The following is a 26,409-nucleotide window of genomic DNA, read 5'->3' on the forward strand; positions in this document are numbered from 1 at the left end:
TCCTTCTTAATCCAGAATTTCAATTTATATATTTCTTGGGAGTCTGTTGCCTTTTCAGAGCATCATAAGAATGGCAATGAGTGAGATAATTGGAAGCAGCTAACGCCTACTTGTATAGTCTAATCTCTTTCAATATTCCTATTTAAAGTATTCATCTTTCTTTTTATTGCTGTAATTGAAAGGTTATAGCATGTCTAGACTTTGTGTATTTACCTTGGGAGCCCGTTTTGTGATGAAACCAATTACTCTGTTCTGATGGTAATTTATTCAGTGCATTGGTACCTGTGTTCAAACCTATAGGAATGCTTCAGTGATTTACAGAAAGAAAAAAATCATAACAAATACAAGGCAAAATATGATAGGAATAAATCTTGCTGCCTTCTGTAACAAATGAAGAAACGTGTGTATATGTTGAAGAAAACTGTGTTTAGATGTTAATATTTTTATAAGCTTTAAGTATTTAGTTTAGAAATTATTACTTGTAGCTGCATTATATGAAATTCACTTGATACAACTGATTCATAGGTATAATATTTGCAAACGGTGAGGTTTTCTACCACCATCTTTTATATGGTATATTCTTGAAGATTGTTTACAGCTGCATTGATAATTTCAATGAATAAATAATAGATTTCCCCCTGCTTTATCCTTGACAGGTAGATGAAGATGAACCTTTATTTATGAGTCTCATTAATGACCTATTCCCTGGAATTACTCTGGATAAAGCTGGGTATCCTGAACTACAGGCAGCCATCCAGAAAGAGGCGGAGAAAGCAGGGCTTATTCATCATCCACCGTGGATACTTAAACTCATTCAGCTGTACGAAACTCAGCGAGTCCGACATGGTTAGCATGCTAGATGGGGTTTTGAGATTGTATAAAAGTAATGGCTTTTTATATTATCTGCTACAGAATGAGAATATTTTAACAAAAAAATGTATTTTAACATTGAGCATATGTCATTTTTAAAGCCTATGTGAATATTTTGCTAGGAAACAGTTATGACTTTTTTTTAGTGTGCAGTGCACATAGCGAGATTTTAGCTTTCTTACATTTTTATGGGAAATATGAGTGTGGCCCTGAGTGATTGAAATTTCTATGGAACAAGTTAAAATGTAGAGTATACATGAAAATTCAGAAACAGCCAATTTTGTTCAGTGTTCTGAAAACAATTGTTGCCCTCAGACGCAGTTCAGTCATGAAGCTCATGTTTAATGTTACTGTGAGAATATGATGCTGAGAAGATTACAAAAAGTGGTCTCTCAAACCTTGACTTCAATAGATTCTACCAAGCATGCAATATAATCCCAAGTGTTGTTCTTTCTATTCAGTTCTGTCCATTTAAACTGAGGACACATAAACCCACCTTCTGCTGGATGAGGCAGCTGGACAAGATGGCCTCTGGAGGACCCTTCCAACCTTTACTGTTCTGTGATTCTCTGAAAATACATTTTTACAGTGCAAAAAAGGCTAATGAGTAAAGCTTATCCTGTCATAGGAAGGGTACCAAAGACAGTATTAAAACAAGGTTTACAATTCAGAGCTGAGTGGAAGAAAAATACTATTACTTGGAAATGTCCCCCACACCCCTAACCTCTAACAACTAAAGACTTTTAAGGAGAAAATATAAATGAAATATAATTAAAGGTGCAATGATGTGTGAAGTTGTCATCCTTTTTTTGCTCTTTCTTCATGTCATAATAAGAGAGTAACAAACTTTAACTAATGGAACAAATAAAAGGAAATAACTCATTTGCCTTGCACAGTCTGAGACCTTAATGCCTCAAATGTTTCATTCACATTATTGGTTAGACCAAATAACTGGTTAATGCTGTGCTGAGCTGATAATTTACATCCAGATCACTGGGTTTGTAACTTGGGTTTGAGACTGTTTCATACCTTTGGTGAAGAAAGTTTCAAAGCCAGCTAAGTCATGTATTTTCCACTTCCCCTTTGTGTTAATAGGAGTTATCTAAGTCTCAGTTTGAACATGTCATCTGGTTTTGGACAAACTCTGAGCCTCTTGAATAGATGATTTAGAAAATGTAGCTAAAAAGGATCAACTGTAGACTCAATTTATTATTGAAGACATGGCTTCTTTTCCTTAGGCAATGTGTATACACTGATGAAAGTAAAAGTTTGGTTGCTGTTCACTGTTTTGTATGTAAGAAAGAGGCATTAAAATGTCAGCATGCATGGATACAAGAACATATTTTTATTATTTTTGCTCCAGAAAAGTACACTTGATTTTGTACACAGGGAACTAATTCTCATTATATATATTTAGAAATTACTAGTTTTGTTTACCACCAGTCATGTCAATGTCATTGTGTGTGAACATCAAAAGGCAGTTGTATTTTCCAATTAGGAAAAGGAAAAGAACTGCCTGAGGGAGGGTACAGACCCACATAGGCTTGCCTATCATAATAGAGCAGACATTTACAGAGGCCTTTTAATTTAAATTCCATTTCAGTCAACATTAAGTGGAGTGAGAAACATCTCTTTTATATTGAATTTTGATAAAAATAAAACAAGGATCATTGATGCAAAGAACCATTAAATGGTAGCATGACATTTTGACATTTTTTTAAACCATGTTTATACTCTTTTAAGGTATGATGACTCTAGGTCCAACTGGTGCAGGAAAGACAAAATGCATTAATATTTTGATGAAAGCAATGACAGATTGTGGTGCTCCTCATAAAGAAATGAGAATGAACCCAAAGGCAATCACAGCTTCCCAGATGTTTGGTACCCTTGATGTTGCTACAAATGACTGGACAGATGGTATTTTCTCTACTTTATGGAGAAAAACTTTAAAAGCAAAGAAGGTAATGGTCACTGTATCATGATAGTTAATAAGGACACATAACACTGTTTCTGTAAGTTCTCATTATCTGTTGCTTATGTGAAAAATTGCTCATTATAAAATTAAATAGGGAAATACAGTGTTAGTTTTGCTTTGTGTCTGACTAGCTCAGTGGGTCAGACTAGCAAGGGTCAGAATTAGGAGTGTATGCCAGAGAACCCTGGGCTTCACAAGCATTTGAGGCTCCTGATTAAATTGGAAAAGATTGTAAGGGTTTTGCTTCCCTCTTGAAGCAGATAGTCCTATCATTCATATGCAAAAGCAGAAGCTCTTCATGTTTTGATGTGAGGACAGGAAAGTTAATTTTCTCGTGTCTGGTTTTATGTTATTGCCACTCTATTTCACTAATTATATCAGAAAGTAAGAAGCTGTGGAAAGAAATCAGTATAGACTCAATTCTCTTATCAAACTTGTAGATGATGTTTTGTGGAATCATAAGTACACTCAAATCTTCTGAAGTTTCATTCAGTTCTCACTTGGAAAATGGGAAGCCTTACATGAAATACTTAGGTAACATCCCACAAGGACTGACTGTGTGCCTGTGTCTCTGACTGTGTTTAATGGGAAACATTTGCATCCACCTTGATGGATGCTGGGTTGGCTAATGTACTTTATTTTAGAAGAAAGGGACAACTTTGTGCTTAACACAGAGCACAATAATTTTTGCCACTGTTTCTTAATATACTTTTTGGTGTGACATGGGATAACAAAAGGAGGATTAAAATCAATGAGTAAATTACAAACATTCAGCTCATGCTGAGCTAATCAGCATCAAATTACAACTCATTATTTGTATAATGTACATTAATTATATAAAGTACATTCTCTAATATTAAGTAAATCTGTACTTTCGGTCAATGTACATAAAGTTGCATATCTGTGTTTCTCTCCATTGTTTAGGGTGAGCATATCTGGATAGTTTTGGATGGACCTGTTGACGCAATATGGATTGAAAATCTAAACTCTGTTCTGGATGATAATAAGACTCTTACTTTGGCCAATGGAGATCGTATTCCAATGTCTCCCAGCTGCAAAATTGTCTTTGAACCTCACAACATAGACAATGCTTCCCCTGCAACCGTTTCTCGTAACGGGATGGTCTTCATGAGTTCTTCAGTGTTAGACTGGAAGCCTATTTTAAGGGCTTGGTTGCAGACACTACCTCTTACATACTCTGATGTCCTCTGGAATTGCTTTGATGCTGTATTTCAGGTACTCGATTCAATCACCTCAGAAGAAGAAAAAAAAATGCATGTCTTATTTTTTATTTAATGAAGCATTTTTTCTTCCTGAGTGCTTTTTCAATTATTAACTTCTCTTTGTTTATGTATTGAAATAAGGATGAAGCATTAAAACCAAACCAAACCAAAACAAAACAAACCCGGAGAAAATTATATTTAATATTAATGAATGAGTGAAACAGTAATTGGGATGCTTTGATTTGTCTGCATAAGTTCGTTGGCAATGATTTGTTAAATCTGTGGGTATTTTATAATGCATGTTGGCAAAACAGAGATATTCTTTTTGGATGTAACAGTTACTCCAATTTTAATCCTTGTTAGGATACATCAAGGGAGTGGGTAAATGTCCTTGTTTGTTTTGAACGTACAGAAGGCAAGTCAAAAAGAAATTAAGATAGATTCACTTTGGTAGAATCTTAATTCTGGTTGCAACAGGAATGCATTTGGTCTATTAGTTATTTTTAAAAGATGTGTTATAGTTTAAACTAATTCAGGGTAGTTTTGCACTCTGTGTTGTTCTGAAGGTCAGCACAGGTGACTGTAGTGGTTTCTTCTGATTTTATAGTCCATGATTCTGTTCCAAGGGAGGTTTTTGAGAGGACATCTCTTTGTTACATTCTCTGACTAAATTGTGTTCCATCAATTGATCCAAAAGGAGAACACTGAATTATTTTCCCCTCCATTTGGCGTTAGCATGCTGAATTATTAGAAAGATTTCCTTAATACTATGGATGGCTGTACTCAGTAATGGGTCTAAAAGCATAATCTCAGTAGTATACTTTATTCAATTACATTGAAATCCATATTTTTTTCTTCAGAATTTTCAAAAGAAATAATTAATGCTTGTTGTAGGTTAAGGGAAATCAAGAGTTAATTGGTATAACCACAAAGAATAGTCCTCCAAAGGCTAGACAGTCCCAGGGGGATGGGCAGTTCATCCCAAGATACTGTAATCTGTTATTCTATTCAGTTTTCCTGTATTTCTCTATTTAAGGGAGCATACAGCCAAATGTCTCTCTCTGCTCTCTGATCAGGATGTGTGCACTTCTATCTTAAGATTTGTTGGGGAAAGGCTTTCTCATGGCTTTGGCTGGCAGGGAATTTCCAGCTGTGCCACTGGACCTGTTAAAGCCTGCCATAGGCCTGAGTTTAGTGGGGGATGGGGGAAGTTTAGCCTGCTCTTGGGCCTGTGAAGGTGGAGTGGGGTGAAGGTTTCTGGAAGGCTCTGGAAGGTTTTGGCCTTAAAAGGTGTATTCCTTTTAAACTTCCAATCCAGTGTGGAGCAATTTTTAAAAATTTACTCCTTGGGAAAGGGGTAAAATATCTCTTCTGTCCTTTTTGCCCTTGGCAGCCCATGACTCAAAACCAGGACACTGCTTTGCAATGTTTTAGTGTTGTTATCTTCCGATTTCCCCAATATCTATGGAACAAATGTGACTTCCCTACATACCTTGCTTTCCCATCAACTTGCCTCTTCCAGTTTACTTGCGTGATTGGTGCTGGATTTCACAAGAGTTTCTCCTGTAGTATTTGTCATAGTTGTTGGATTTTACGAATGCAGATTTTAATGAACATTTGAGTGACATTTCAGAAGGTTTATTTATAAATCGTGATAAAAGCAATGATTAATATAGTTTTGGAATGCCTTGAATGATAACAAATATCCTCTTACAGATATATTTCATTTTAGTGCCCATTTAGTTTAAACCCAGTGTTTAACAACCTGTTCGTTTTGTTCTACCTCCAAAGCATAATGATTTGACATACTATTTACTGCAGCAACAAGAAAAACAATTCTGATAATGAATTTTAAAATATGCTTCCAAAGTAATGTATGTGTGGGTCAATTTACTGCTTCTTTGCCACAATTCTATTTTTATTTTATGCTACAACTTGATCTGAAAACATAATAACGACATTTAAAATACCCGAGCCTGAAGCAATAGCAATAAAGTCCAGAAAAAAATATGTATTTTATTAGATTGAAAGATGAAAATGCAGTGAAATATGAAGTTAGTTCTGTGCTGAAGGCTGCTTTTGGAACTATAGAAATGTAAATGAAAGCTGTCACGCTGTCAGTTTTCTTTCACTTTTAATGAGCTATCTTTCTTCTCAAAAAAATGGAAGTGATAACAGTTATTTTGCAGATGAGGGTAACACTACTTTTGTATTCAGGCAGCTCTTTTTACAGTTAGTATTTTCCACCACATAAAAAAGGAAAAAAGAATAAAAAGGGGAAAAAAAGATGCATCAGTAGTGTTAGTCAAACCCCAAATACAGACGTTGGCAAATTTAGTGCTAGAATTGAGAAAAACATGGATATAAGCAGCTTACAAATATCTAATTTTTTTAAGAAAATGAAGACTAGGCTATAGGCAGAGATATAGTAACAAAGGAGAATCTTTGTGCGTACCTTTAGACACCTTTTGAAATCAATCTAAATTCAACCAACATAGCTGTAAGAGAACTCCTAGAGTAATTCCAATTTGCTTAGAAGAAACACTCATTATTTATGCTAATATTTGTTACTGAAAGTTTGCATATTGGATAAAATCATTATTAATGAAGGTACAGCAAGTAGCAATCATGTGAGAAAGTACCAGATAGTTTTGCATCAGTGGAAAGACTGTATTTATTATTGTCATGGATATTCTGAATGCCACTGTAAGTCAGGAGTTTTTATATAAAAGATGGGAAATAGTCTAAAACACAAGGATTATTTTAAAAAACAAACAAACAAATCCCAAACAAGCCCCTCACCTTCCAGGAATGATCATATTTGGAACTACGATTATCACAGAATGACAGAATGTTAGGGGTTGGAAGGGACCTCAAAAGATCATCTAGTCTAACTTCCCTGCCACAGCAGGATCACCTATACCCAATCACACAGGAATGTATCCAGGTAGGTATTGAATATCTCCAGAGAGGGAGACTCCACAACTGGAATCATAAGTACAATAAAACTTGTTCTGGTGAAAATTGAGCTCTTGAAAGTACAGACTACTTTGACTCATGAAATAGCTTTATTTTGAGTGAGTTAAATCAATTATTAAACAATTTTAAATTCCCTATGAGACATCTAGTCTGTTTTACAGATGAATAAATTGAATCTCAGGGAGATTTAGGTTCAAATTTTGAAAGTCTTTTGACTTGAATCTCCTGTACTGCTTGCAGTGCCTGACTTTACCTATTCCTGACTTTACCTATTCCTTGTGATATCCACAACCCCATCAAGTTAGTCACCTGAGGACCCTGTGTGCTGCTGGGGGATAACCAGGCATTTTAGAAGGAAAGTCACAAAACCAACACACAGGATAGAAGCACTTTCAGTAGTCAACAAGATATAACAGGAAAGGGGATGTTTTCTAAGCTGCCCTTCTCCTATATAAGTCCACATTTAGATTGTGTTCTTTCTCAGACCACTGAGCCATAGACTCTATTCTAGATTAAGATGCTTAAGTGAGTTTTTCTCATTTTATATATATATATCTATATATATATTTTGTTGTTGTTGTTGTTGTTATGTGCTGCCCACAAATGTCATGAAATTGACCTCAATGAGATAGGTTAAAAATGTTGCTTCAGTCTCTGTGCCAGTAAATTCTTAGCATAGGTTACTTAGAGAAATTTAGTGGCAGAAAGAAGTAAACTGAAAATTGGAACAAAACTGATGAGTAAGTGGGTAAGCAGCACACTGATTTTTCAAAAATATCTAGGTGATTATTTACTTTGTTAGGTGATTGAATGTCTTCATTGTCTTAGCTTTCACTGGCAGGACATGGGAGATTTAAATACAAATCCTCCAAAATTACTGTCTCCCATAGTGTCCCTGTTGCATTTTTATTTCCCAGAATGGTTAGACAGTGTTGATTTCCAAAGATTCTAAAGCCAAGTGGAACGCATTTTATATTAATTATATTAAAAATTGTTAAATAAAAATACGTTATGATTTATATCAGTCTGTACCATAGATAGCAACTGACATTTAAAAATAAGTCTGCACTGCAAATGTCAGACAGAACTTAACATCAATTTGAAACTGTGCTAAAGATGCTGCAGAACACCTGGCAAAGGCAAGTATGGTATCAATCACTATGGAGTAATCTGAGGAAAGTCCAGGTTCTGTTAACATCAATTGCAAAATTACCTTTGTGTACTGCCAGGGTTCTACAGAAAATGGAGAGCATTGTTTTAAGAGGGACAGGCACATTATGTTGCAGTCAGAACAGATCAGACAGGTGAAAATTTATAGTAGTGTGGTTGTACAATATATACATACCATTACAGGAATTGTAGTGCACTGGGTTAGGAACTGGCTGGAGGGCCGAGCCCAGAGAGTGGTGGTGAATGGTGCCACTGCCAGCTGGCAGCCAGGCACTAGTGGTGTCCCCCAGGGATCAGTGCAGGGCCCAATCCTGTTCAATATCTTTATTGATGATCTGGATGAGGGGATTGAGTCCACCATTAGTAAGTTTGCAGACAACACCAAGCTGGGAGCAGGTGTTGATCTGTTAGAAGGTAGAAGGGCTCTGCAGAGGGACCTTGACAGGCTGGACAGGTGGGCGGAGTCCAACAGGATAACATTTAACAAGACCAAGTGCTGGGTGCTGCACTTTGGCCGCAACAACCCCATGCAGAGCTACAGGCTGGGGTCAGAGTGGCTGGAGAACAGTCAAACAGAAAGGGACCTGGGGGTACTGATTGACAGCAGCTGAACATGAGCCAGCAGTGTGCCCAGGTGCCCAAGAAGGCCAATGGCATCCTAGTCTGTATCAGAAATAGTGTGGCCAGCAGGACTAGGGAAGTCATTCTGCCCCTGTACTCAGCTCTGGTTAAACCATACCTTGAGTACTGTGTCCAGTTCTGGGCTCCTCAATTTAAGAAGGACATTGAGACACTTGAACGTGTCCAGAGAAGGGCGGCGAGGCTGGTGAGAGGTCTGGAGCACAGCCCTGTGAGGAGAGGCTGAGAGAACTGGAGTTGTTTAGCCTGGAGAAGAGGAGGCTCAGGGGTGACCTCATTGCTGTCTACAACTACCTGAAGGGAGGTTGTAGCCAGGAGGGGGTTGGTCTCTTCTCCCAGGCAATCAGCACCAGAACAAGAGGACACAGTCTCAAGCTGCACCAGGGGAAGTTTAGGCTCGAGGTGAGGAGAAAGTTCTTCTCAGAAAGAGTGATCTGCCATTGGAATGTGCTGCCTAGGGAGGTGGTGGAATCACCATCCCTGGAAGTATTCAAAAAAGGATTGGACATGGCACTTGAAGCATTGGTTTAGTTAGCCATGAGGTGTTGGGTGGTAGGTTGACCTTGATGATCTCTGAGGTCTTTTCCAACCTTGTTGATTTTATGATTCTATGATTCTATGATTCTATCTTCCTACGACTAAAATGGCAAGGGTAGATTAAAATAGCCATTGGAGAGCACAAATAGCAGATCCCTGATGTCTCTGAAAGGCAATCTTCAAATTGCTCTTTAGGAAATTACTTTGTGGAACTCATATGAGTAATTCTGCTGACTGTGGTGCATCAAAGTTATTTTTCTAATATGTTATTGTTAGCAAAATCTCATGGTCTAAATCTGAATATTTATATCCTAGAAATGGGGGGAAATGCTGTTTAGAATTAAGTTTAGAATGTATTTGAAATTTAGAAATTGGTCTCATCTAAGAATAAATCACACCACTGAAACTAGTAAGCAGATTCTTTAAATGATCTTTTTCTTTTCCAGGACCTGATAGATTTTGTTTCCTCTTCTGTGACACCAAAAATGCCAGTTTTAGAATGTATGTACATCAAACAAGCTATTGACCTCCTACAGGTACATGTGATATTCAGTGTTTCTCTCCCATGTACTGTTAGTTGTGCTGGGACATTGTTCCAGGAGGGCAGTAGTTACATATTGCATCTGCTCTGCAGGGTTTATTGTCCGACCAAAATGAGAAGCATCTCAGTAAGGAACATATTGCTCGCTTGTTCGTTTTTGCTGTAATGTGGTCAGCTGGAGCTCTTTTGGAACTGGATGACAGGCTGAAAATGGAGCTGTTCCTGCGGAAGCACTCTGCAGTGAGAGAACTCCCAAGTGTGAATGGGGAAGAAACCATGTTTGAATTTGGCATCAATGCCTGTGGCCAGTGGGAGCACTGGTCAAAGAAGGTTCGTATGACGTGCCGCACTAAGCTTTCTTAATGCATATATAAGAGAGATGTATGTGGTAAGAGGCATGTTATTTCATTATTAAAAACCCTGGATAATTTGGTTAGGAAGATTAACCCTACCAAATACTCAAGAGTTTCTTTGAAAGATTTTTTTTCTCTTTTCTCCATAAATATCTTTGGCAGAGAAGAGAAGCATGTACTTGAAATAGCTTTGGAAGTGAAACAGAAGTGATCTTAATTTATCTACTGTCTGTTGCGTGGCTTGAGAACTCTGAGCAAGGAAAAGCTTTCTTCATGTAATGGAGGATAGTGGAGTGAAAATGTCCTATTAGTCTAACAACCTTTAGAAAGATGTGGCCAAGGTATTGACTGACTATAAATGGCTTCTTGACTTTCAGGAAAAAATGTTTTGCTAGTGGACATTTTAAAAAGCATGTTTAGTTTTGTGTTCTGATGCAAAGTGATTGTGTGGGCAGGTAGGAAGTCTCCAACTTTTTGCATGTCTTTCTTATGCAGGTCCCTGAATACATTTACCCTAAAGATTCAGTTCCAGAGTATACTTCCATTCTAGTTCCAAATGTGGACAGTGTCCGAACAGACTTTTTAATGCACACTATTATGAGGCAAGGAAAAGCAGTTCTACTAATTGGGGAGCAGGGAACAGGAAAAACAGTTATGATTAAGGTAGGTGAAATGGAAACCCATGTAAGATAACACCGTAATAGTTGACTTTGGCACAAACATTAAACGGAAGTGTAAGAGTAATTTGACTTTTCTTCAGTTTATGTACTGACATTTGTACTTAGGCCTTTGGCCACTACTTACATGGCCTACAAGTGAAAAACCAAAAGTATCTAGACTTTTGTATGGAGGGTTCTGTCAAATTTTGCTAACCGGGGCCATAGGGTCATATAATAAATGCTCTTTCATGTGCTCTCTTTTCTTTTGAGAAGTCAGACTGATGATTTTGTTGAGAAAATACTAATTTCTGGAAGATTTTTCTTTTCTTTCCCTGTGCTTTGTTGGTGGTGCCGCATGTGAACTGAACTTGTTGTGCACTCTTTCTCCACAAGCCAAACTGAGCAGAAGTAAAGGACCTCATTCTTTACTTAGGATGGTTTTTCAGAGAGTAAATGTAGTGGTTTTTAGTTACTTTCTTAATTCCTTCACTCAAATTACATTATTCTTTCTGTACAACAAAATAATAGCAGGATTGCTGTTAAATTAATAAATATGTGTTTTCCACGTTATAAAGTGGTGCAGGTTAATCACATGACACTTAAAAAAATAACTAACTTACTATAGAAGATCCACTTGTCAAAAGGATGAACAAACCCAGATGTCATACCAAACTTATCGTCCCTTATTTGAAAAAAATTAACTGTAATGGTTTTAATGGCTTTCAGCATTCAAAAATGGAAGATTTGTAGAGGTCTTGAAATTGAAGACAAGTGAAAAACACTGGCCTAAACTGACCTTTGGCTTTCGTAAAATCTGGAGCCTTTTTGTGTCCCCCAGCCACGTGCTTTCTGAGCCCTGACATAAAGCGAGTCATACCACTTAAGCCATTAATCCTGCCTTTTCAGCTTAGCTGTTGATGCCAACACTCATGCCGGTGTAATGTCAACCTCTGTTCCTGGCACCAGCTGGAGAACTATTTTAGCAGAGTGAAGAGGTGGGGTCTGGGTGGTGGTCTTCATATTCTGCATACTGGATTTTGGCCAGATACTGGTGGCCTCCAGCCTTCAGCTGCTACTCCTGTCCCTAAAAATAATTGTGGCTGATTCTTGGGAGTGCTTACCTTGTGTCTATTCTATCGAGAGGAGTATGTTCCTTACACAAGGAAGCACAATGCCAGTACATATTTGATCTCATTCAAGGTTAGGAGTGAAAGTTAATTGCCTTCATAGCTCTTTCCCTTCTGCTTTCACCTTCTGTAGAATTTCACTTTACTGCACCTCGTGGAAAAGAAATTTCCATATATAAGCAGCTGGTTTCATGAAAAAGTAAAAAAGTTTTAATACAGAACACTTTAGGTAGTAATCTGAACTAAGCTGAAGCAATCTTCAGCATTAAGGCATCAGTATATATCAAAATAAAGAATTTATAATGAAGTGTTAATTAAGACCTTTACTCTCTCTCTCTACTGTTAGTTCATGAATTGCAAGAATCCAGAATTTAATGTGGTATGGTAGAATTGAAAAGTCTCAGGCAGTTTAACTAGCAAAAATAATTCCATTAAATAACCTCATCTTTTTCAAAGACAGTTTTCATTTATCTACTGTGGACTATTGCAGTTACCATGTAAAGATCCTGAAATGCTTTAATGAATAAAACACAAGTGTTTTGCATGGTTGTGTATCCATAATTGTGCTGGCTTGACCTTGGCCTGCTGCAAGTCCCCCTTCCAGGCACTGTTTCCCTCCCTTTCCTCAAGAGAGGCTGAGGTGAGGACAGGGAGATCACTCACCAATTACTGTCATGGGCAAAACAGACTTAACTTGGGGAAAATTAATTTAATTTATTGCTAATTAAAAATAGAATAGAATGGTGGGAGAGAAAAAAAAAAAAAAGGACAATGCTAAAACCAACCACCCCTTACCTCTCCCTTCTTCCCATGCTCACCTTCATTCCATCCTCTACTCCTCTACCTCCTCCACCTCAAGCAGCACAGAGGGTGGGAATGGGGTTTGGGGGTCAGTCCATAACAGCTCCTGTCTGCTGTTGCTTCCTCTTCACTCTGCTCCCTACTCTCATGTGAGGTCTCTTCCATGGGATACAGCACTTCATAAGCAGCTGCAGCATGGGCCTTTACCATGGTTTTTCAGGAGCACGCTGCTCCAGCCTGGATGCCCCATGGGGTCACAGGTCCTGCCAGCAAAGCTGCTCCTGCCAGGAGCCTGCTCTGATGTGATCTCTCCTTCAGAGCACATCCCCTCTCTGATATGGAATCCTCCATGGGCTGCAGTGTGTTTAACCTGCCTCACAATGGTCTTCTTCATAGGCTGCAAGGGAATCCTTCATCAGACACCTCCTGCCCATCTTTCTACTCTCACCTTGGTGTCTGCATGACTTTCTTTCACATTTTTTCTTACTTCTTTTTCAACTGCCAGGCAACATTTTGCTCTTTCTTACATAAGCTAAGTGGCTGTGGTGGTTCTGTTGGAGCCAGCTGCAGCTGGCTGTGACTGGCATAGGGAAATCTTGTCCTGTTCTCACAAGGGACTGCCCCACATACGTCACTGCCAGCACCTTGCCACCTGCAAGTTTTGTACAAACTGCTGGTGTCCTGAGGAGAGGTCTGACCTGAATCAACTTTATCAGCTGTCAAGATACCAGACTGTTACATTTACATTGCATGTGTAGATGTTTGAGAGGCCTTGCATGGGGGTTGGACTCGGTGAACACTGGAGGTTCCTTCCAAATCCTAACATTCTGTGATTCCTTTCTGTTGTCACTGTTTTTGTTTTTTTTTGTCACTGAGTTTATGTTTCACTGGAGTTGTACTTAGAGTACTTAATCAGCAATGATACACATTTATTTTTCTAAAATGGGAACCTTTCTAGTGAACCTTATTATAAAGGTAAGAATTTAAGTGATACTCAACTTTGTCATCACCAAAGAAGACTTGAATGTTTAAAAAGAACTAAAGTTAGAAATGTGGAATTTTTAATACTATGTCCCCGGATTTTTACTAAACAGATTCTTTCCCATGCTTTTTATGTATATGCCGTGGTATGACTTCAGGGTTACATCTTTTTCTTTCTGATTCTGTTATAAACTCTCACTAAATATGAAAAGTGGAATTTCATTGCTTTAGGGCATCCTCAGCAGCTGTGGGATCTGTGTTTATTCATAAACCCCAAGGATTCCTTTCTTCATTAAGAGAGGATAACTCACAGTAAATGTGATATAGCTGGGTTTCATTTTACACTATTGTCCCTTTACACTGTGTTTGTTGTGAGATATGGTGCTGCAGTGTAAATGCGAAAAAGGATTTGTATTTTCACTTGTTTCTTGCAGATTTCTTGAATAGATCACCACTAACAGCTTGAATTTAGAAAAAAATCTGACAATTACTAATGCAAAGTTTATTTGCATCTTGAGTTGTCACATGTTTATTTATTGTAACACTTGGTGAAGTCTGTTAAAAGTGTATGAATTTTAATGCTTTAAAACTTTATTCAAAACATTAAGTGTTTGAATTTCATGTCAGAGATGGTACATTTATCTCAAATAAACTGCTATTTGACATTTTGAAGTAATAGTAGGACTATTGTAGATTTTTTATTTTTTTTTCAGGGCTGCTTTTGGCTGAATTAATCTGGAGATACCAGTGCACTTTATTTAAAACTGGTTTATTTTACAGGATTACACAAGCAAGTATGATCCTGATGTTCATTTGACCAAATGCCTAAATTTTTCTTCTGCAACCCTGCCATCTATGTTCCAAAGGAGCATAGAAAGTTACATAGATAAAAGAATGGGCACCACGTATGGTCCTCCGTCAGGAAAGAAAATGACTGTCTTTATTGATGACATCAACATGCCTGTGATTAATGAATGGGGGGATCAGGTAAAAAGAAAATGTTACCATTTGGGAATTGGTGGTCTTACTATTGCTGCTGATGGAAATGCTGATTTGTGTGGCGCAATATTAGAAAGGTTTAGGAGAAAACTATCCTGATGTGGACTAGACCAAGTGCATCTACTAAAAACAATTTCTTCAAGGCAGCTGTCAGTCCTAAAAGTTTAGGGTCGGGATCATGCGACTTGGTGCAATCATTGTAGCTTTTAAGCCTTTTGTTCTGGTTACATACAGACCTTGTAGAATTTTCATACTGGCTGTGCTGAGAAACACTCTGGGAGAGGAAGCAGGCAAATCCAAGAAGCAATGAGGGACTTTTTCATTCTTCTGTCTTCTCTGGACTTTAAAGTACAGTGAAATCTAACATCACAGTTGACATCTAAGAGTAGCAAGATGTCTTGAGATACTGATAAAAGGATACTTATAGACCTGTATTCTGAAAATCTGACTTAAATTCAAAAAAATTGCTGCTGAGAAGAAGTAATTTTCCTGCTCCCAGTATAGCTCTCTAATCCTGTTATCTCTCTGCCTCTGTACATGTGAATATCTGTCTATACTTAGTGCTAAACTAACCATTCTTTGTCACTATCTAAGTGCATGTGTCAATTTGACTATTGCGTGGCTTGAATCTAAAGTATTGAGTTTTCATAGATTTATATTATGGAAATCCAGTTGAATGTCTGACCTCACATCTGCAACTAATTAGCCCATGAAGGTAACACACAGACAAGCCACTGCATCAGAACACTTGGTACCATGTCACAAGACTATAAACGGCTAAAGAGTCCAGTGAAATACCTGAAATTAAGAAAGATAAGAGATGTCTTTCCTTCTGTCTACTAATTTATTATACTGGAGATTTCCTCTTTGTGTTTCTAAAGTCCAGAATCCTGAAACACTTGACTGCTCCATTTCTTTCCTTTTGGCGGTAATTAGATCACCAATGAGATTGTAAGACAACTGATGGAACAGAAAGGTTTCTACAATTTGGAGAAGCCAGGCGAATTCACAAATGTGGTTGACATCCAATTTGTAGCTGCAATGATTCACCCCGGGGGAGGTCGGAATGACATTCCACAGCGCTTGAAACGCCAGTTCACCATCTACAACTGCACACTGCCTTCCAGTTTCTCTATTGACAAAATATTTCGAACAATAGCTGAAGGCTACTTTTGTGAGCAACGGCATTTCCCTGCAGAAATATGTAAACTGGCTTCAGCATTAGTGTCTACAAGTCGGAAGGTTTGGCAAACGACAAAAGCAAAGGTAAAATTGTCTGTTAAGAAGCCTTGGAAATGTTTGTACTGTGAGAAAACAACAAAACCCTGGTCTTCTGTACTGCCATGTGTATTCATGCTTCGTTATTGTGAAGCTGTAACCTGTATGTATAACTGCTGGCTGATAACCCTGTTCTGAATTTGATGCTAGCAGCACCTAGTTAGCTGACTAAAAACATTATCATATGCAGTGCCTTCTATAGCTAATAAAAGAATCACAATATATAAGTATAAACCAGTAAGCATAGCTGATAGGAAGATATAGAGGTCCTTTGGTTAAGCAAATGTCAAGGGCATAAGGTAGCATTAGTTAAAACAATGGATAGGAATTTTCTGTAAAAGATGTTTGGAATTGTGAGAAATTTTAAAGATCTGAATTGAATGACAGAAGTCAAATTGGGCAGAGAGGGAATCCGTTCAAAACAAATGAAATATGGTATTTCTGTAATTCTAAATATTTACTCCTTCCATTTCAAACAAATTCTAAAAACATCTGTAATTTCTAAGCAATGTTGCTTTGAAATTGAAAGTAAATTCTATGTGTAGAATGAAATTTGAAAAGTTAAGAGTAAAATCACAGCAAATTTGCCAACTTTGATCTTCTAATAAAAAACCTGGGAGAAAGTGGTGGAAAGATAGGAATTTGTTAAATTAGATTTTCTAGTCCAGAAAAGGCTAGTCGGAATTTCCTAAATAACTCCTCTGTAGACAGAAACTTGGCTTACACAGAGAAATAGTGTGAGTTCTAGTGAAACTATTTACCAGCCAAGTATTGACCAGTAAATTCAACAGAAATGGTGCTTATTACTGCTAATTAACTAACTATAAAGAAAGGGTAGCTTTTCATAAGTCATTACGTTTTTTCAGATCCTCTTTTCTCAGGTTTTTTTTTTTTTTGCTCTCTTTGTTTTTTTTTTTTCTCATGAACTATTTTTCTTTTCCTCATGAACTATTCCTTGCATGTTCTTGGAGGGAACAAAAGAGAATGACAAAAACAATCTGGAGGAAACAGCAGAGGCAGCACCACAGGTTAAGCACTGCCGACATTTTTACTGTGGCCTTCGATGCCATTGTTACCTAATCTGTCTTGGCTACCCTTAAGTGCATGTTCCTGAGACCTGAAAGCTTTGGAAAGCCTCGAGTGAAATCTGAGTGAGATTAAAGAGCTGGTCATTGCTACTGCCAGTTCTCCATTTTCACTGTTGCCTGTTGAATGTCAAGCATGTATTTCTGCTTTTAATACAACACTGATTTTGAAGTTTGTGAAAAATGTCCACATTCATTTATTACTAGATAGAAAATATTTTTCTTTAGTAGTTATTTGATTATAGCTTATGACATTATTTTGTAGATGTTACCAACTCCAGCTAAATTTCATTACATCTTTAATTTACGAGACCTCAGTCGCATTTGGCAAGGAATGCTTACAGTTACTTCAGAAGTCTGCCAGACCATCAGTGTTTTGGTAGCCTTGTTCCAGCACGAATGCAGACGTGTTATTGCAGATAGGTTCATCAGCCAAAGTGATAATGACTGGTTTGGAGACATGATAAAAAAGGTAGGTAAAGAGTGTTCCAGTATTTCCCACATAAAGTGGCCAATTAAGTATTTCGTAACTAAAGCAATCATTAATGTGTTGTTGTAGATTGCTTCTGAAGAACATGGTAAAAATATGTTTGAAGATAAATCCACAGAATTATACTTTGCGGATTTCCTGCGTGATGTCCCAGAAGCTACTGGAGACGAACCTGATGATTCAGAGTTGAAGGCTCCTAAAATTTATGAACCAGTCCCATCTTTGGATTATTTGTCTGAAAGATTACAGATGTTCATGCAACAATACAATGAAACCATCAGAGGATCAAAGATGGATTTAGTATTTTTCAAGGTATTAGTGCCTGTTACTATATTAATACAGAAAGCGCCTGGTCTTTTGCACTTACTGGTACGTGGACCAGTTGTATGTTTCTGTGAAATCAGTTTGGGGATAGCTCAGAATGGCTAGTCCTGTATCCAATGAGCTTTACAGATAAACTCTATAAAGATGTGGTGCTCTCTCCCAGCTGCCTTAGCTCCCACAGATTATTCCACCTCTTTGCAGCTTCCCTTTTTTTCTTTCTTTTGAGCCTGTAAATAGCTCAGCAAAAAGGTTGGGGGAGGTTGTTGACCCACATCCTTTCTACTTTTCTTTCTGTCTTTTTAGGGGCAACACTTCATATAACCACTGCTTATGGTACTGCTTTATATGAGCTTGATACAAGGACGTTTCTCTTGGGCTGGTTCTGATGCCTACTGAGTCAGGGAAATCTCTCGTTGGTTTTGATCAGTACAGGATCGAATCTTTGGTGCAGGCTCCAGTGAGATCATCTCACTGTTCAGAGACTTGGAAGTGCTTCATTATCTTATTTTTACATATTTTCATTCCTTTTTCTCTTCATACACAGGATGCAATCATCCATTTGATTAAAATATCACGTATTATTCGTACGCCACAAGGAAATGCGCTGTTGGTGGGTGTGGGTGGATCTGGAAAACAGAGTCTGACCAGATTAGCATCCTTTATTGCTGGATATGAGAGCTTTCAGATTACGCTAACAAGGTAATACAATGCGGTGTGCACAGATAATCACTCCTTAATTTGCCTTAGAAATGAAAGTCAAGCAAAAGCATCTGTGCAAATCCACAGTCTGTAGGTGACAGATAGATCCTGGGTCTTGGGTTTGCTGCCTTTATGCTATTGACAAGAAATCTGTCCTTCCTTCAGCATTTGAGTCTGTGAGGCACTCTTGTGAAGTCCCTTGTGAGAAAATGCTGATGGCCAAGGGAAATAGTAATTTTTCTGTAAACGTTTATGTACCTAGACTGTATTATTATAACTGCTGTCAATGACTTCATAGTTTATGGTGCTAGAATTTAGTAAGCTGTAGAAACTTGAAGTGACTGGGAATAACTAATGCCTTTGGTCTGTTCTCTTTTGATGTAGGATTTACAGGAGCAAACACTGAGGGCTGGAAGTGTGTATTTCACTCTGTAAAATACTCCATACGTTAAGAAATCTTCCATATAGAGATACACCAGGTCTTTGAGCTATGTTATGAGGTTTCTAATGAGAGAAAAGAGAAAGAAGACATATCACAGCCTCTTCCTGCATCCCAGATGCAGAATGAAGGAACACTGGGAATAAAAAAAGGAGGGAAAGAAAAAGATGTGGCCACACAATAGAGTCCCTAGACTTGCAAAATTCAAAGTGCATTAATAAGGCAATTAAATATTTCAATCACTTAGGAAAGGTTCTTTTACTGAAGATAACTGAAGGTGGGCTAAAAGCAGGTAGACGAAAATGTGTATGTACAAAGTGGATGGTCATCTTTTGTAACTTGCCACAGAACACTGTGTAGGAAGACAATATTGGCAGGTTCATAAATGAATACCAGGAGGAAAAGATGGACATACCTTCCAACATTCCAAATATAATAGCTATGAATATGGTGTGGGTAAGAATAAATAGTGAAGAGTGGATGCTAGGTCATCTTTTCTCTCTGTGTAGCATTTCCCATTGCTGGTGTTAAGAGTATTGAGCTAGATGGACTGCTATTCTGACTGAGGAGAGGAATTTTTATCTTCTTATCAGAGTACCACAGTATAGTACTGTAGGTATAGTATACTATAAAACTATAGCTGAAACATGCAGACTGAAGAGTTAGTTTGCTTTACAGGTTCTGCAATGCTTACATTAGGGGTATTCATAGAGCAATGGTAAAATGGAGCTAGAAGATTTTCTATGTGGTATGTTTAATATAAGAATAAAGTATTACTAAATACTGAGGAATGGGTTATATGTGTATTGCAAGCATGACTTACAGCTTTGAAGATACTCTTGGAAATAGAAACTGGTTGCAAGGAAAAGAGATTCTGAATTTCAGCTTTAATCGGCCAAGAACATAACGGCAAATGGCAAATCTGCCATTTTGTGAAATTACTTCATTTTAAGTTTCATAATCTGAAATCTGTGTCTGGATTTTTGTGGACTTCATTTGACTCTTACTTGTGTACACAAGCTGTATGAGGCATAATGAAGGAATCAGTTACGGTCTCCATTTGCAGCCGGGTTGATCAGCTTTAACCTGCTCTCAACAGCTTTGAAAGATAATCCGTCTGTATTTACATAATAGTTACAGATATCAGAACCTACTTGACAACTTAATCCATCTGCATTAACCTGCAGTTCTAATAAAGAATTTATATCTGCAAACTGTATGGAGGCAAAGCAGCATCATAATTACCTGAGACATAGTATTGCTCTACCATTTTCCAGCATGTTATTATTTTGACTTCACATCCTTCCCCATGACTTACAGTACTGATCATTCACTTTGGGAAAATGTTTTAAGGAAAAGCCCTAATAATGAAACCAGGAGATAGGGTATAAATATTTTATTTAGATTTTTTCTTGCCATTACAAAGCTGAGCCAGATGATAGGTGTTTCCTAAAATGATCTGTAATTTTTGTTCTCTCTTTTCTATCCCAGAACATATGCCACCAATAACCTTTTGGATGATCTGAAAACCTTGTACCGCACTGCTGGGCAAAAAGGAAAGGGCATTGTCTTTATATTCACAGACAATGAAATCAGAGATGAATCTTTTCTTGAGTACATGAACAATGTTTTGGCTTCAGGTGAAGTCTCAAATCTTTTTGCACGAGATGAAATAGGTGAAATCACACAAGACCTGATACCAGAAATGAAGAAGGAGTACCCAAGGCATACACCCACTGCTGAAAATCTTTATAATTACTTTCTTTCTCGAGTCCGTAATAACCTGCATGTGGTTCTTTGTTTTTCTCCTGTTGGAGAAAAATTCAGAAGTCGTGCACTCAAATTTCCAGGATTGATTTCAGGCTGTACTATGGACTGGTTCCAGCGCTGGCCTAAAGATGCTCTTGTAGCAGTTGCGCAGCATTTTTTAGTTTCCTACCATATTGAGTGCACAGATGAAGTGAAACAGAGTGTTGTTAACACCATGGGAACATTTCAAGATATTGTAGCTGAAAAATGTGTTGAATACTTTGAACGATACAGGAGACGAACGTTTGTGACTCCAAAATCTTACCTGTCCTTCATTGGAGGCTACAAAGCTATTTATAAGGAGAAGTTTGCCAGTGTTGGAAGTCTGTCTGAACGCATGAGGACAGGTACTGTAACAACAGCTTGAGTTTTGTTTATTTGTTTGTTTTTTAAAAGGTGAGAAAAATCTGAGTAGAAGAATGGATTTAAATTGTGAGCTCACCTTCATTTGGAAGCATGTTTGTGTTTTCAGTGGCGTGGTGTGTGATTACAAAACAGATGCAGGTTTTATTTCGAGGAACTTTATGAATGTCACAGATTGCAGATGAGTTTTGAAAATAGTATTAGTTGGCAGTCAAAGTACCTGAAACTTCTGCCTTGAACATGTATGCATGCCAAGGAGCTACTGAGACTCTAGTTTTCATATTATAAAACACTAAAAATAAATCTGAGGGAAAGTAAATAAATGTTCCAAATTCAGTCCTTCTGAAGAATCTTTTAAAGAAATAGTTCTATGCTAAAAGTAAAATTTTGAAAATGCTGCACTGCAGAAGGACTTACGCAGTGAACAATTAAATAGTTTCCAAAACTGAATGGTGTTTGGAAGTGAATGTGAACTTCCCCCACTGAAGAGAAGAAGAATGCTTCTTCTCCCACTGTTGCCAATTGCATGTCTGAACTACACACACATAACTCCATAGGTTGAATGTGGCTGGTTGCCTAGAAGGAGCATAAATGCCTTTTTCTTTTTTTTTCCAAGGTTAGAAAGATTTGTATGATGCATTTACATTTAGATGCATGCATTTTTATATATCAAGATTTTTGTACTCACAGCTTTTCTAGATGATTTTCTTATCATTTGACAAAACTGTTGGAGCATTGTATTGCTCAAGATTCTCTAGTTTCTTCTACCTCATCTCACCTGGACCTTCATGTAATATGGAATTTAGAAGCTCAGCAAGGTTTCCTTGTGTCTAAACTTGCATTATTCAGGATTTGTAGAGGGGATACAGTCTATTACTTCTTGTGGATTCCTGAAATTGCACAAATAATTCCTAAGAGTGCCATTCACAATACTGGTGATTTTCAATATTTACTGTCACTCTGATATACAAGAATATAAACAAGTCATCAATTTACAGTTTCTACACACAGGCTCTTACCCATTAATTTTTTTTTCTTTTAAGTAATTAAATAACAACTGGACATTACCCTTGCTGAATTTTGCTGTTCAACAAATGGATCACTTAAGTATCCAGATTTCTTCACTGAGGTTTCTGTCTCAATAGGTTTTCCTGTTACTAAAATGGAATTTGTTCAACACAGGTCTTGCAAAATTGATGGAAGCTGAGGTTTCAGTAAATCAGCTCTCCAAAGAGTTGGTGGTGAAGGAGAAAGATTTGGCTGTAGCTTCAAAAAAAGCTGATGAAGTTTTACTGGAAGTAACCATGAAAGCCCAAGCTGCTGAAAAGGTGAAAATGCAGGTGCAAAAGGTGAAAGACAAGGCTCAGGCCATTGTGGATGACATTGCCATTGATAAGGCAGCAGCAGAAGAGAAGCTTGAAGCTGCAAGACCTGCATTGGAAGAAGCTGAGGCAGCCCTGCAGGTCAGAATCAAAGATATTCTGCATATGCATATAGTTAATGATTGTTACCTGTAATAAAATGGTTCATGCTTCTGACTTTAAAAAAAAAAATTGAAAAGACTAGTGCTGACTTGTTAGTCATTGTAGAAAAAAACAAAACAGAAAACTGTGGCTGTGGAAAAGTAATTAATAAAGTCGTCATTGAGTGGTACGACCTCTAAGAACTTTCTACTTGTTTCTGAGTGACCTGCAAACCAGTAGCACTTGCATTATATATATAGACCCCTCCTGAGAAACATCTTTCTCTACAGTCAAGTGATTGCTTAAGTAAATGGATTACTTTATTTCCAATTTTTCAGACAATAAAACCTTCTGACATTGCAACTGTTCGCAAACTGGGTAAACCTCCTCACTTGATAATGAGAATTATGGATTGTGTGCTACTTCTATTTCAAAGAAAAATAGACTCGGTAACACCTGATCAAGAACGCCCATGCGTGAAGCCATCATGGACTGAGGCTCTGAAGCTAATGAACAATTCAGGATTTCTTAGCATGTTGCTTACTTTCCAGAAGGTATGTAGTGAATAGTGGCACTATAATTATCTTTAGATCATGTGATCATGCAAAAGTGTCTTCTGCCTTCAAAGGTAGTTTGAAACAGATAAGGATTTTGTGTGCCCTTTAGTTGTAGATACCTTCACTACTGTATTCCTCTCCGTTTTCATGATTCATTACTTCAGTAATCTTTCTCCTGGGCCGCTCAGTTTTCATGGCAGGCACAAGTATCCCAAGCACTATCAAATCTTGAAAAGCTGAGCTTTGGCTTTGTTCACGCAGCTTCTGCTTCTCAGTAGGAATTTGCCTTAAAAGGGTTCACTGCTGAGTTTTCAAATGGCTCATCATCTCCAGTGCTACCAGGCCTGTTTGCCTATATGGCACTCTAGAGCTCCATCTCCAGAACTCCTTGGTGAGGAGAAGAAAATGAGCAACTTGTCAGGAAACAGACTGAGATATTTGGGAATTTTGGGGGTTCTTTGACTAGAAAAGTAATGAAATGCAGAATGAACTTAGAACCTTAGTATCAACTCTAGGAAAAATAAAAGAAAACACAGGTTTTCATGTTAGGGCTGAAACTTGTCCCATTTACAGCAAGATTCACTGAACTGTGAGATAAGGGAAATTTCTCTGCAGGGAAGAAAGTTATCACAGGTAGCTGGACCAGAAAAAGAACTGGGCTGGAATATGGAACAGCAGCATCATAGACCCACTTTAAAATTCAGAAAACCAAGCAGCAGGTTTTGGCAGAACCTGGGTTTTCTGCAACATTGCAGAACATACTCTTTCATTTGTACACTGATTTTTCAATCTGTTGCAGCTGTTCATTTTGCTGGTGCCTTTTCTAAGCTACAGGAGTGTTTTTGCTGTGCAAATGAGGCTTGAAAACATGATTCTCACTATGCCCAAGAGCCATCTTTCCCAGTGAGCCACACTGACAAGGCACCATGTGGAAAGCTGCACTGCCTCTGTAGACAGTCTCTTTCTGGGACTGTCAATTTGGTCACTTTTCCAAGTGCTGTCTTCACTAAACAGAAAGAAAGAGGAAATGAGTTTAAAGACAATGGGGACTAGTTATGCACTCCTTATTCAAACTTCCTTCTAACAAGGCTTCCAGTTTCAGTGCTCAATGAAAATACACATGTTCTTGCTGGTAGTTCGCAACACATTTAACTTTACTTGGAGGAGTCAGGTTAACCTGACTGAGTTGTTGCAGGAAGTAATGTTGAGGAATGTGGTGGAGAGCACTAGACTACTTTCTCTGTTGTGGTACTTCTCATACTGCCCTCCTGTGTCTTTTCTTGTTTCTAAGACTGAGCATCTATGAGAAGAAAGCTCATTGTGTCTGGACTTCTGAGTAGACTTCACTGCTTACTTGTTTGTGAAATTTTTGTTCTTTCCATGTTTTTTTAGGCAAGGAAGACTAGTGGATGAAATAGTTCCTTGGGTTTAAAATTCATTGCTTAGAAGGAAAAGCAGGGCATTTTTCAAGTTCTTGAACAGAGATTTCACCCACCTATGCCCGCTTGCTAGCTCATAATTTTGAATAGGAGAATGAAAAAGTCAAAATATTTGTCCATCGCTAGTATGCATTCTAGCAAATGCTCACAGTGAAAAACATCATCATGTCTGATCTTAAAAATAATATAATGACTGTCTTTGTTATTATAGTAGCAAAAGGATCAGACAAGTACAAGACAGTCCTTTCTGCTATGCAGGAAAGCAGGAAAAGGGTATACTGCTTGACAGTATGAGTGGAAGATGATTTTTAGATGCACTGAAAGTATTAATATATTGCCAGAAAAGGGGAAGATTCTTAATGCCTCTATTGTCAGGTAGCCATTGTTGCCCTGTATAAGCTCTTCTACTCTCTACATTGCTTAAGGAGATGAATTCCATTTTCTTCTGACACTTACATAATTATAGATTAACCACCATCATTGAAGATTGGGATTTTCATGTTCTCAATAGATTGTGAAGAGGGAAAAAGTCTGAGATTAGAATAATGAGTTGAATAGCTGAACGAAATCTCTTTTACAGTTAAGGAAAAGGGTTAGCTTCAGTGAAGTGAAGTCAGTGCCTTGGAGCTTCGCCCTTTGCTGTCCTAAAGCTGCATGTTGACGCCCTAAGCTGTGTTCACAGTGGTGCTTGTCTTATGTCATGGTTAGGTTGTTCTGAGAACTACAAGAACTACAAGAAATCTAATGACTAATTTCCTGATGTATATTTCTGTCATATTAGCTTCCAAACTAGCTCAATGAACATTGCTGATGGTATTAAAGATCAGCATTTCATAAGAACATCTGGTTGAAGGGGAGAGGAAAGATGGTACAGTGCTTTAGCAACAGTAACTTAGATCAGCTTAAGTTGTCATGGAGCTACAACTAATGTCTGTAAATCTTATGGGTCAAATAAGGATATAAAATGCAAGCTCAAGTCATCCTGTTGCAGTGGAAGTAGAGCTATTTTCACTTGATTTCACAAAAAAAACCCAACTAAAGTTCTTTCCTTTATAACAGTGAAAGGCAACAGTGTTGTTTTGTTAACATCTTCTGCTAGAAGTGATAGCACTATGTTTTTGAAAAGAAAAATGTGTCTACGAAGCAGACTTTATACTAAAATCCATCTCAAAAATAATTTTTCCTTTCCATTGACTAGGATTCAATTACAGGAGAAACTGTGGAGCTTTTGGAGCCTTATTTGGATATGGAGGACTATAATCTTGAGACTGCTAAAAAAGTATGTGGAAATGTAGCAGGTCTTTGCTCATGGACACAAGCAATGGCTTACTTCTATGGCGTTAATAAAGAAGTTCTTCCTCTTAAGGTATTTCATATTACTAATTTTCTGAGGGATGACTATAGTCGATTGGAAAAAATATTGCATTATTTTGACTTAAAAAGATCACAACTAACCAGAGATTCTTGTTTCTTTACATCCAGTTGTGAAGTTAAACACACAGAGGTTAAACATGTCCTGGCAAATTTTTACCCTTACCCTGGACTTGGTGCCAGGCATTATGGTTTCAAGAAAAAGTCCTCAGTCCTACTGGTCTGGTAGTCACAGAAT

The 26,409-nt window shown here is 37.7% G+C and overlaps 1 protein-coding gene across 1 annotated transcript in view; it reads left to right on the plus strand.

Annotated features, from left to right (window-relative positions):
- The window catches only part of LOC128967635 (dynein axonemal heavy chain 5-like), a 149,822-nt gene that overhangs the window by 55,077 nt on the left and 68,336 nt on the right, over positions 1-26,409 (plus strand). Inside the window, exons 41-55 of the mRNA XM_054381818.1 lie at positions 657-846; positions 2,614-2,831; positions 3,770-4,081; positions 9,840-9,929; positions 10,028-10,264; positions 10,783-10,950; positions 14,636-14,842; positions 15,791-16,120; positions 17,483-17,689; positions 17,777-18,019; positions 18,576-18,730; positions 20,661-21,325; positions 22,524-22,804; positions 23,143-23,358; positions 25,999-26,166. Of these exons, the coding sequence (XP_054237793.1) occupies positions 657-846; positions 2,614-2,831; positions 3,770-4,081; positions 9,840-9,929; positions 10,028-10,264; positions 10,783-10,950; positions 14,636-14,842; positions 15,791-16,120; positions 17,483-17,689; positions 17,777-18,019; positions 18,576-18,730; positions 20,661-21,325; positions 22,524-22,804; positions 23,143-23,358; positions 25,999-26,166 (3,687 nt within the window). The remainder of the gene's footprint in view (positions 1-656; positions 847-2,613; positions 2,832-3,769; positions 4,082-9,839; positions 9,930-10,027; positions 10,265-10,782; positions 10,951-14,635; positions 14,843-15,790; positions 16,121-17,482; positions 17,690-17,776; positions 18,020-18,575; positions 18,731-20,660; positions 21,326-22,523; positions 22,805-23,142; positions 23,359-25,998; positions 26,167-26,409) is intronic.

Source organism: Indicator indicator, chromosome 6, assembly GCF_027791375.1.
Source record: "Indicator indicator isolate 239-I01 chromosome 6, UM_Iind_1.1, whole genome shotgun sequence".
Lineage (NCBI taxonomy): Eukaryota > Metazoa > Chordata > Aves > Piciformes > Indicatoridae > Indicator > Indicator indicator.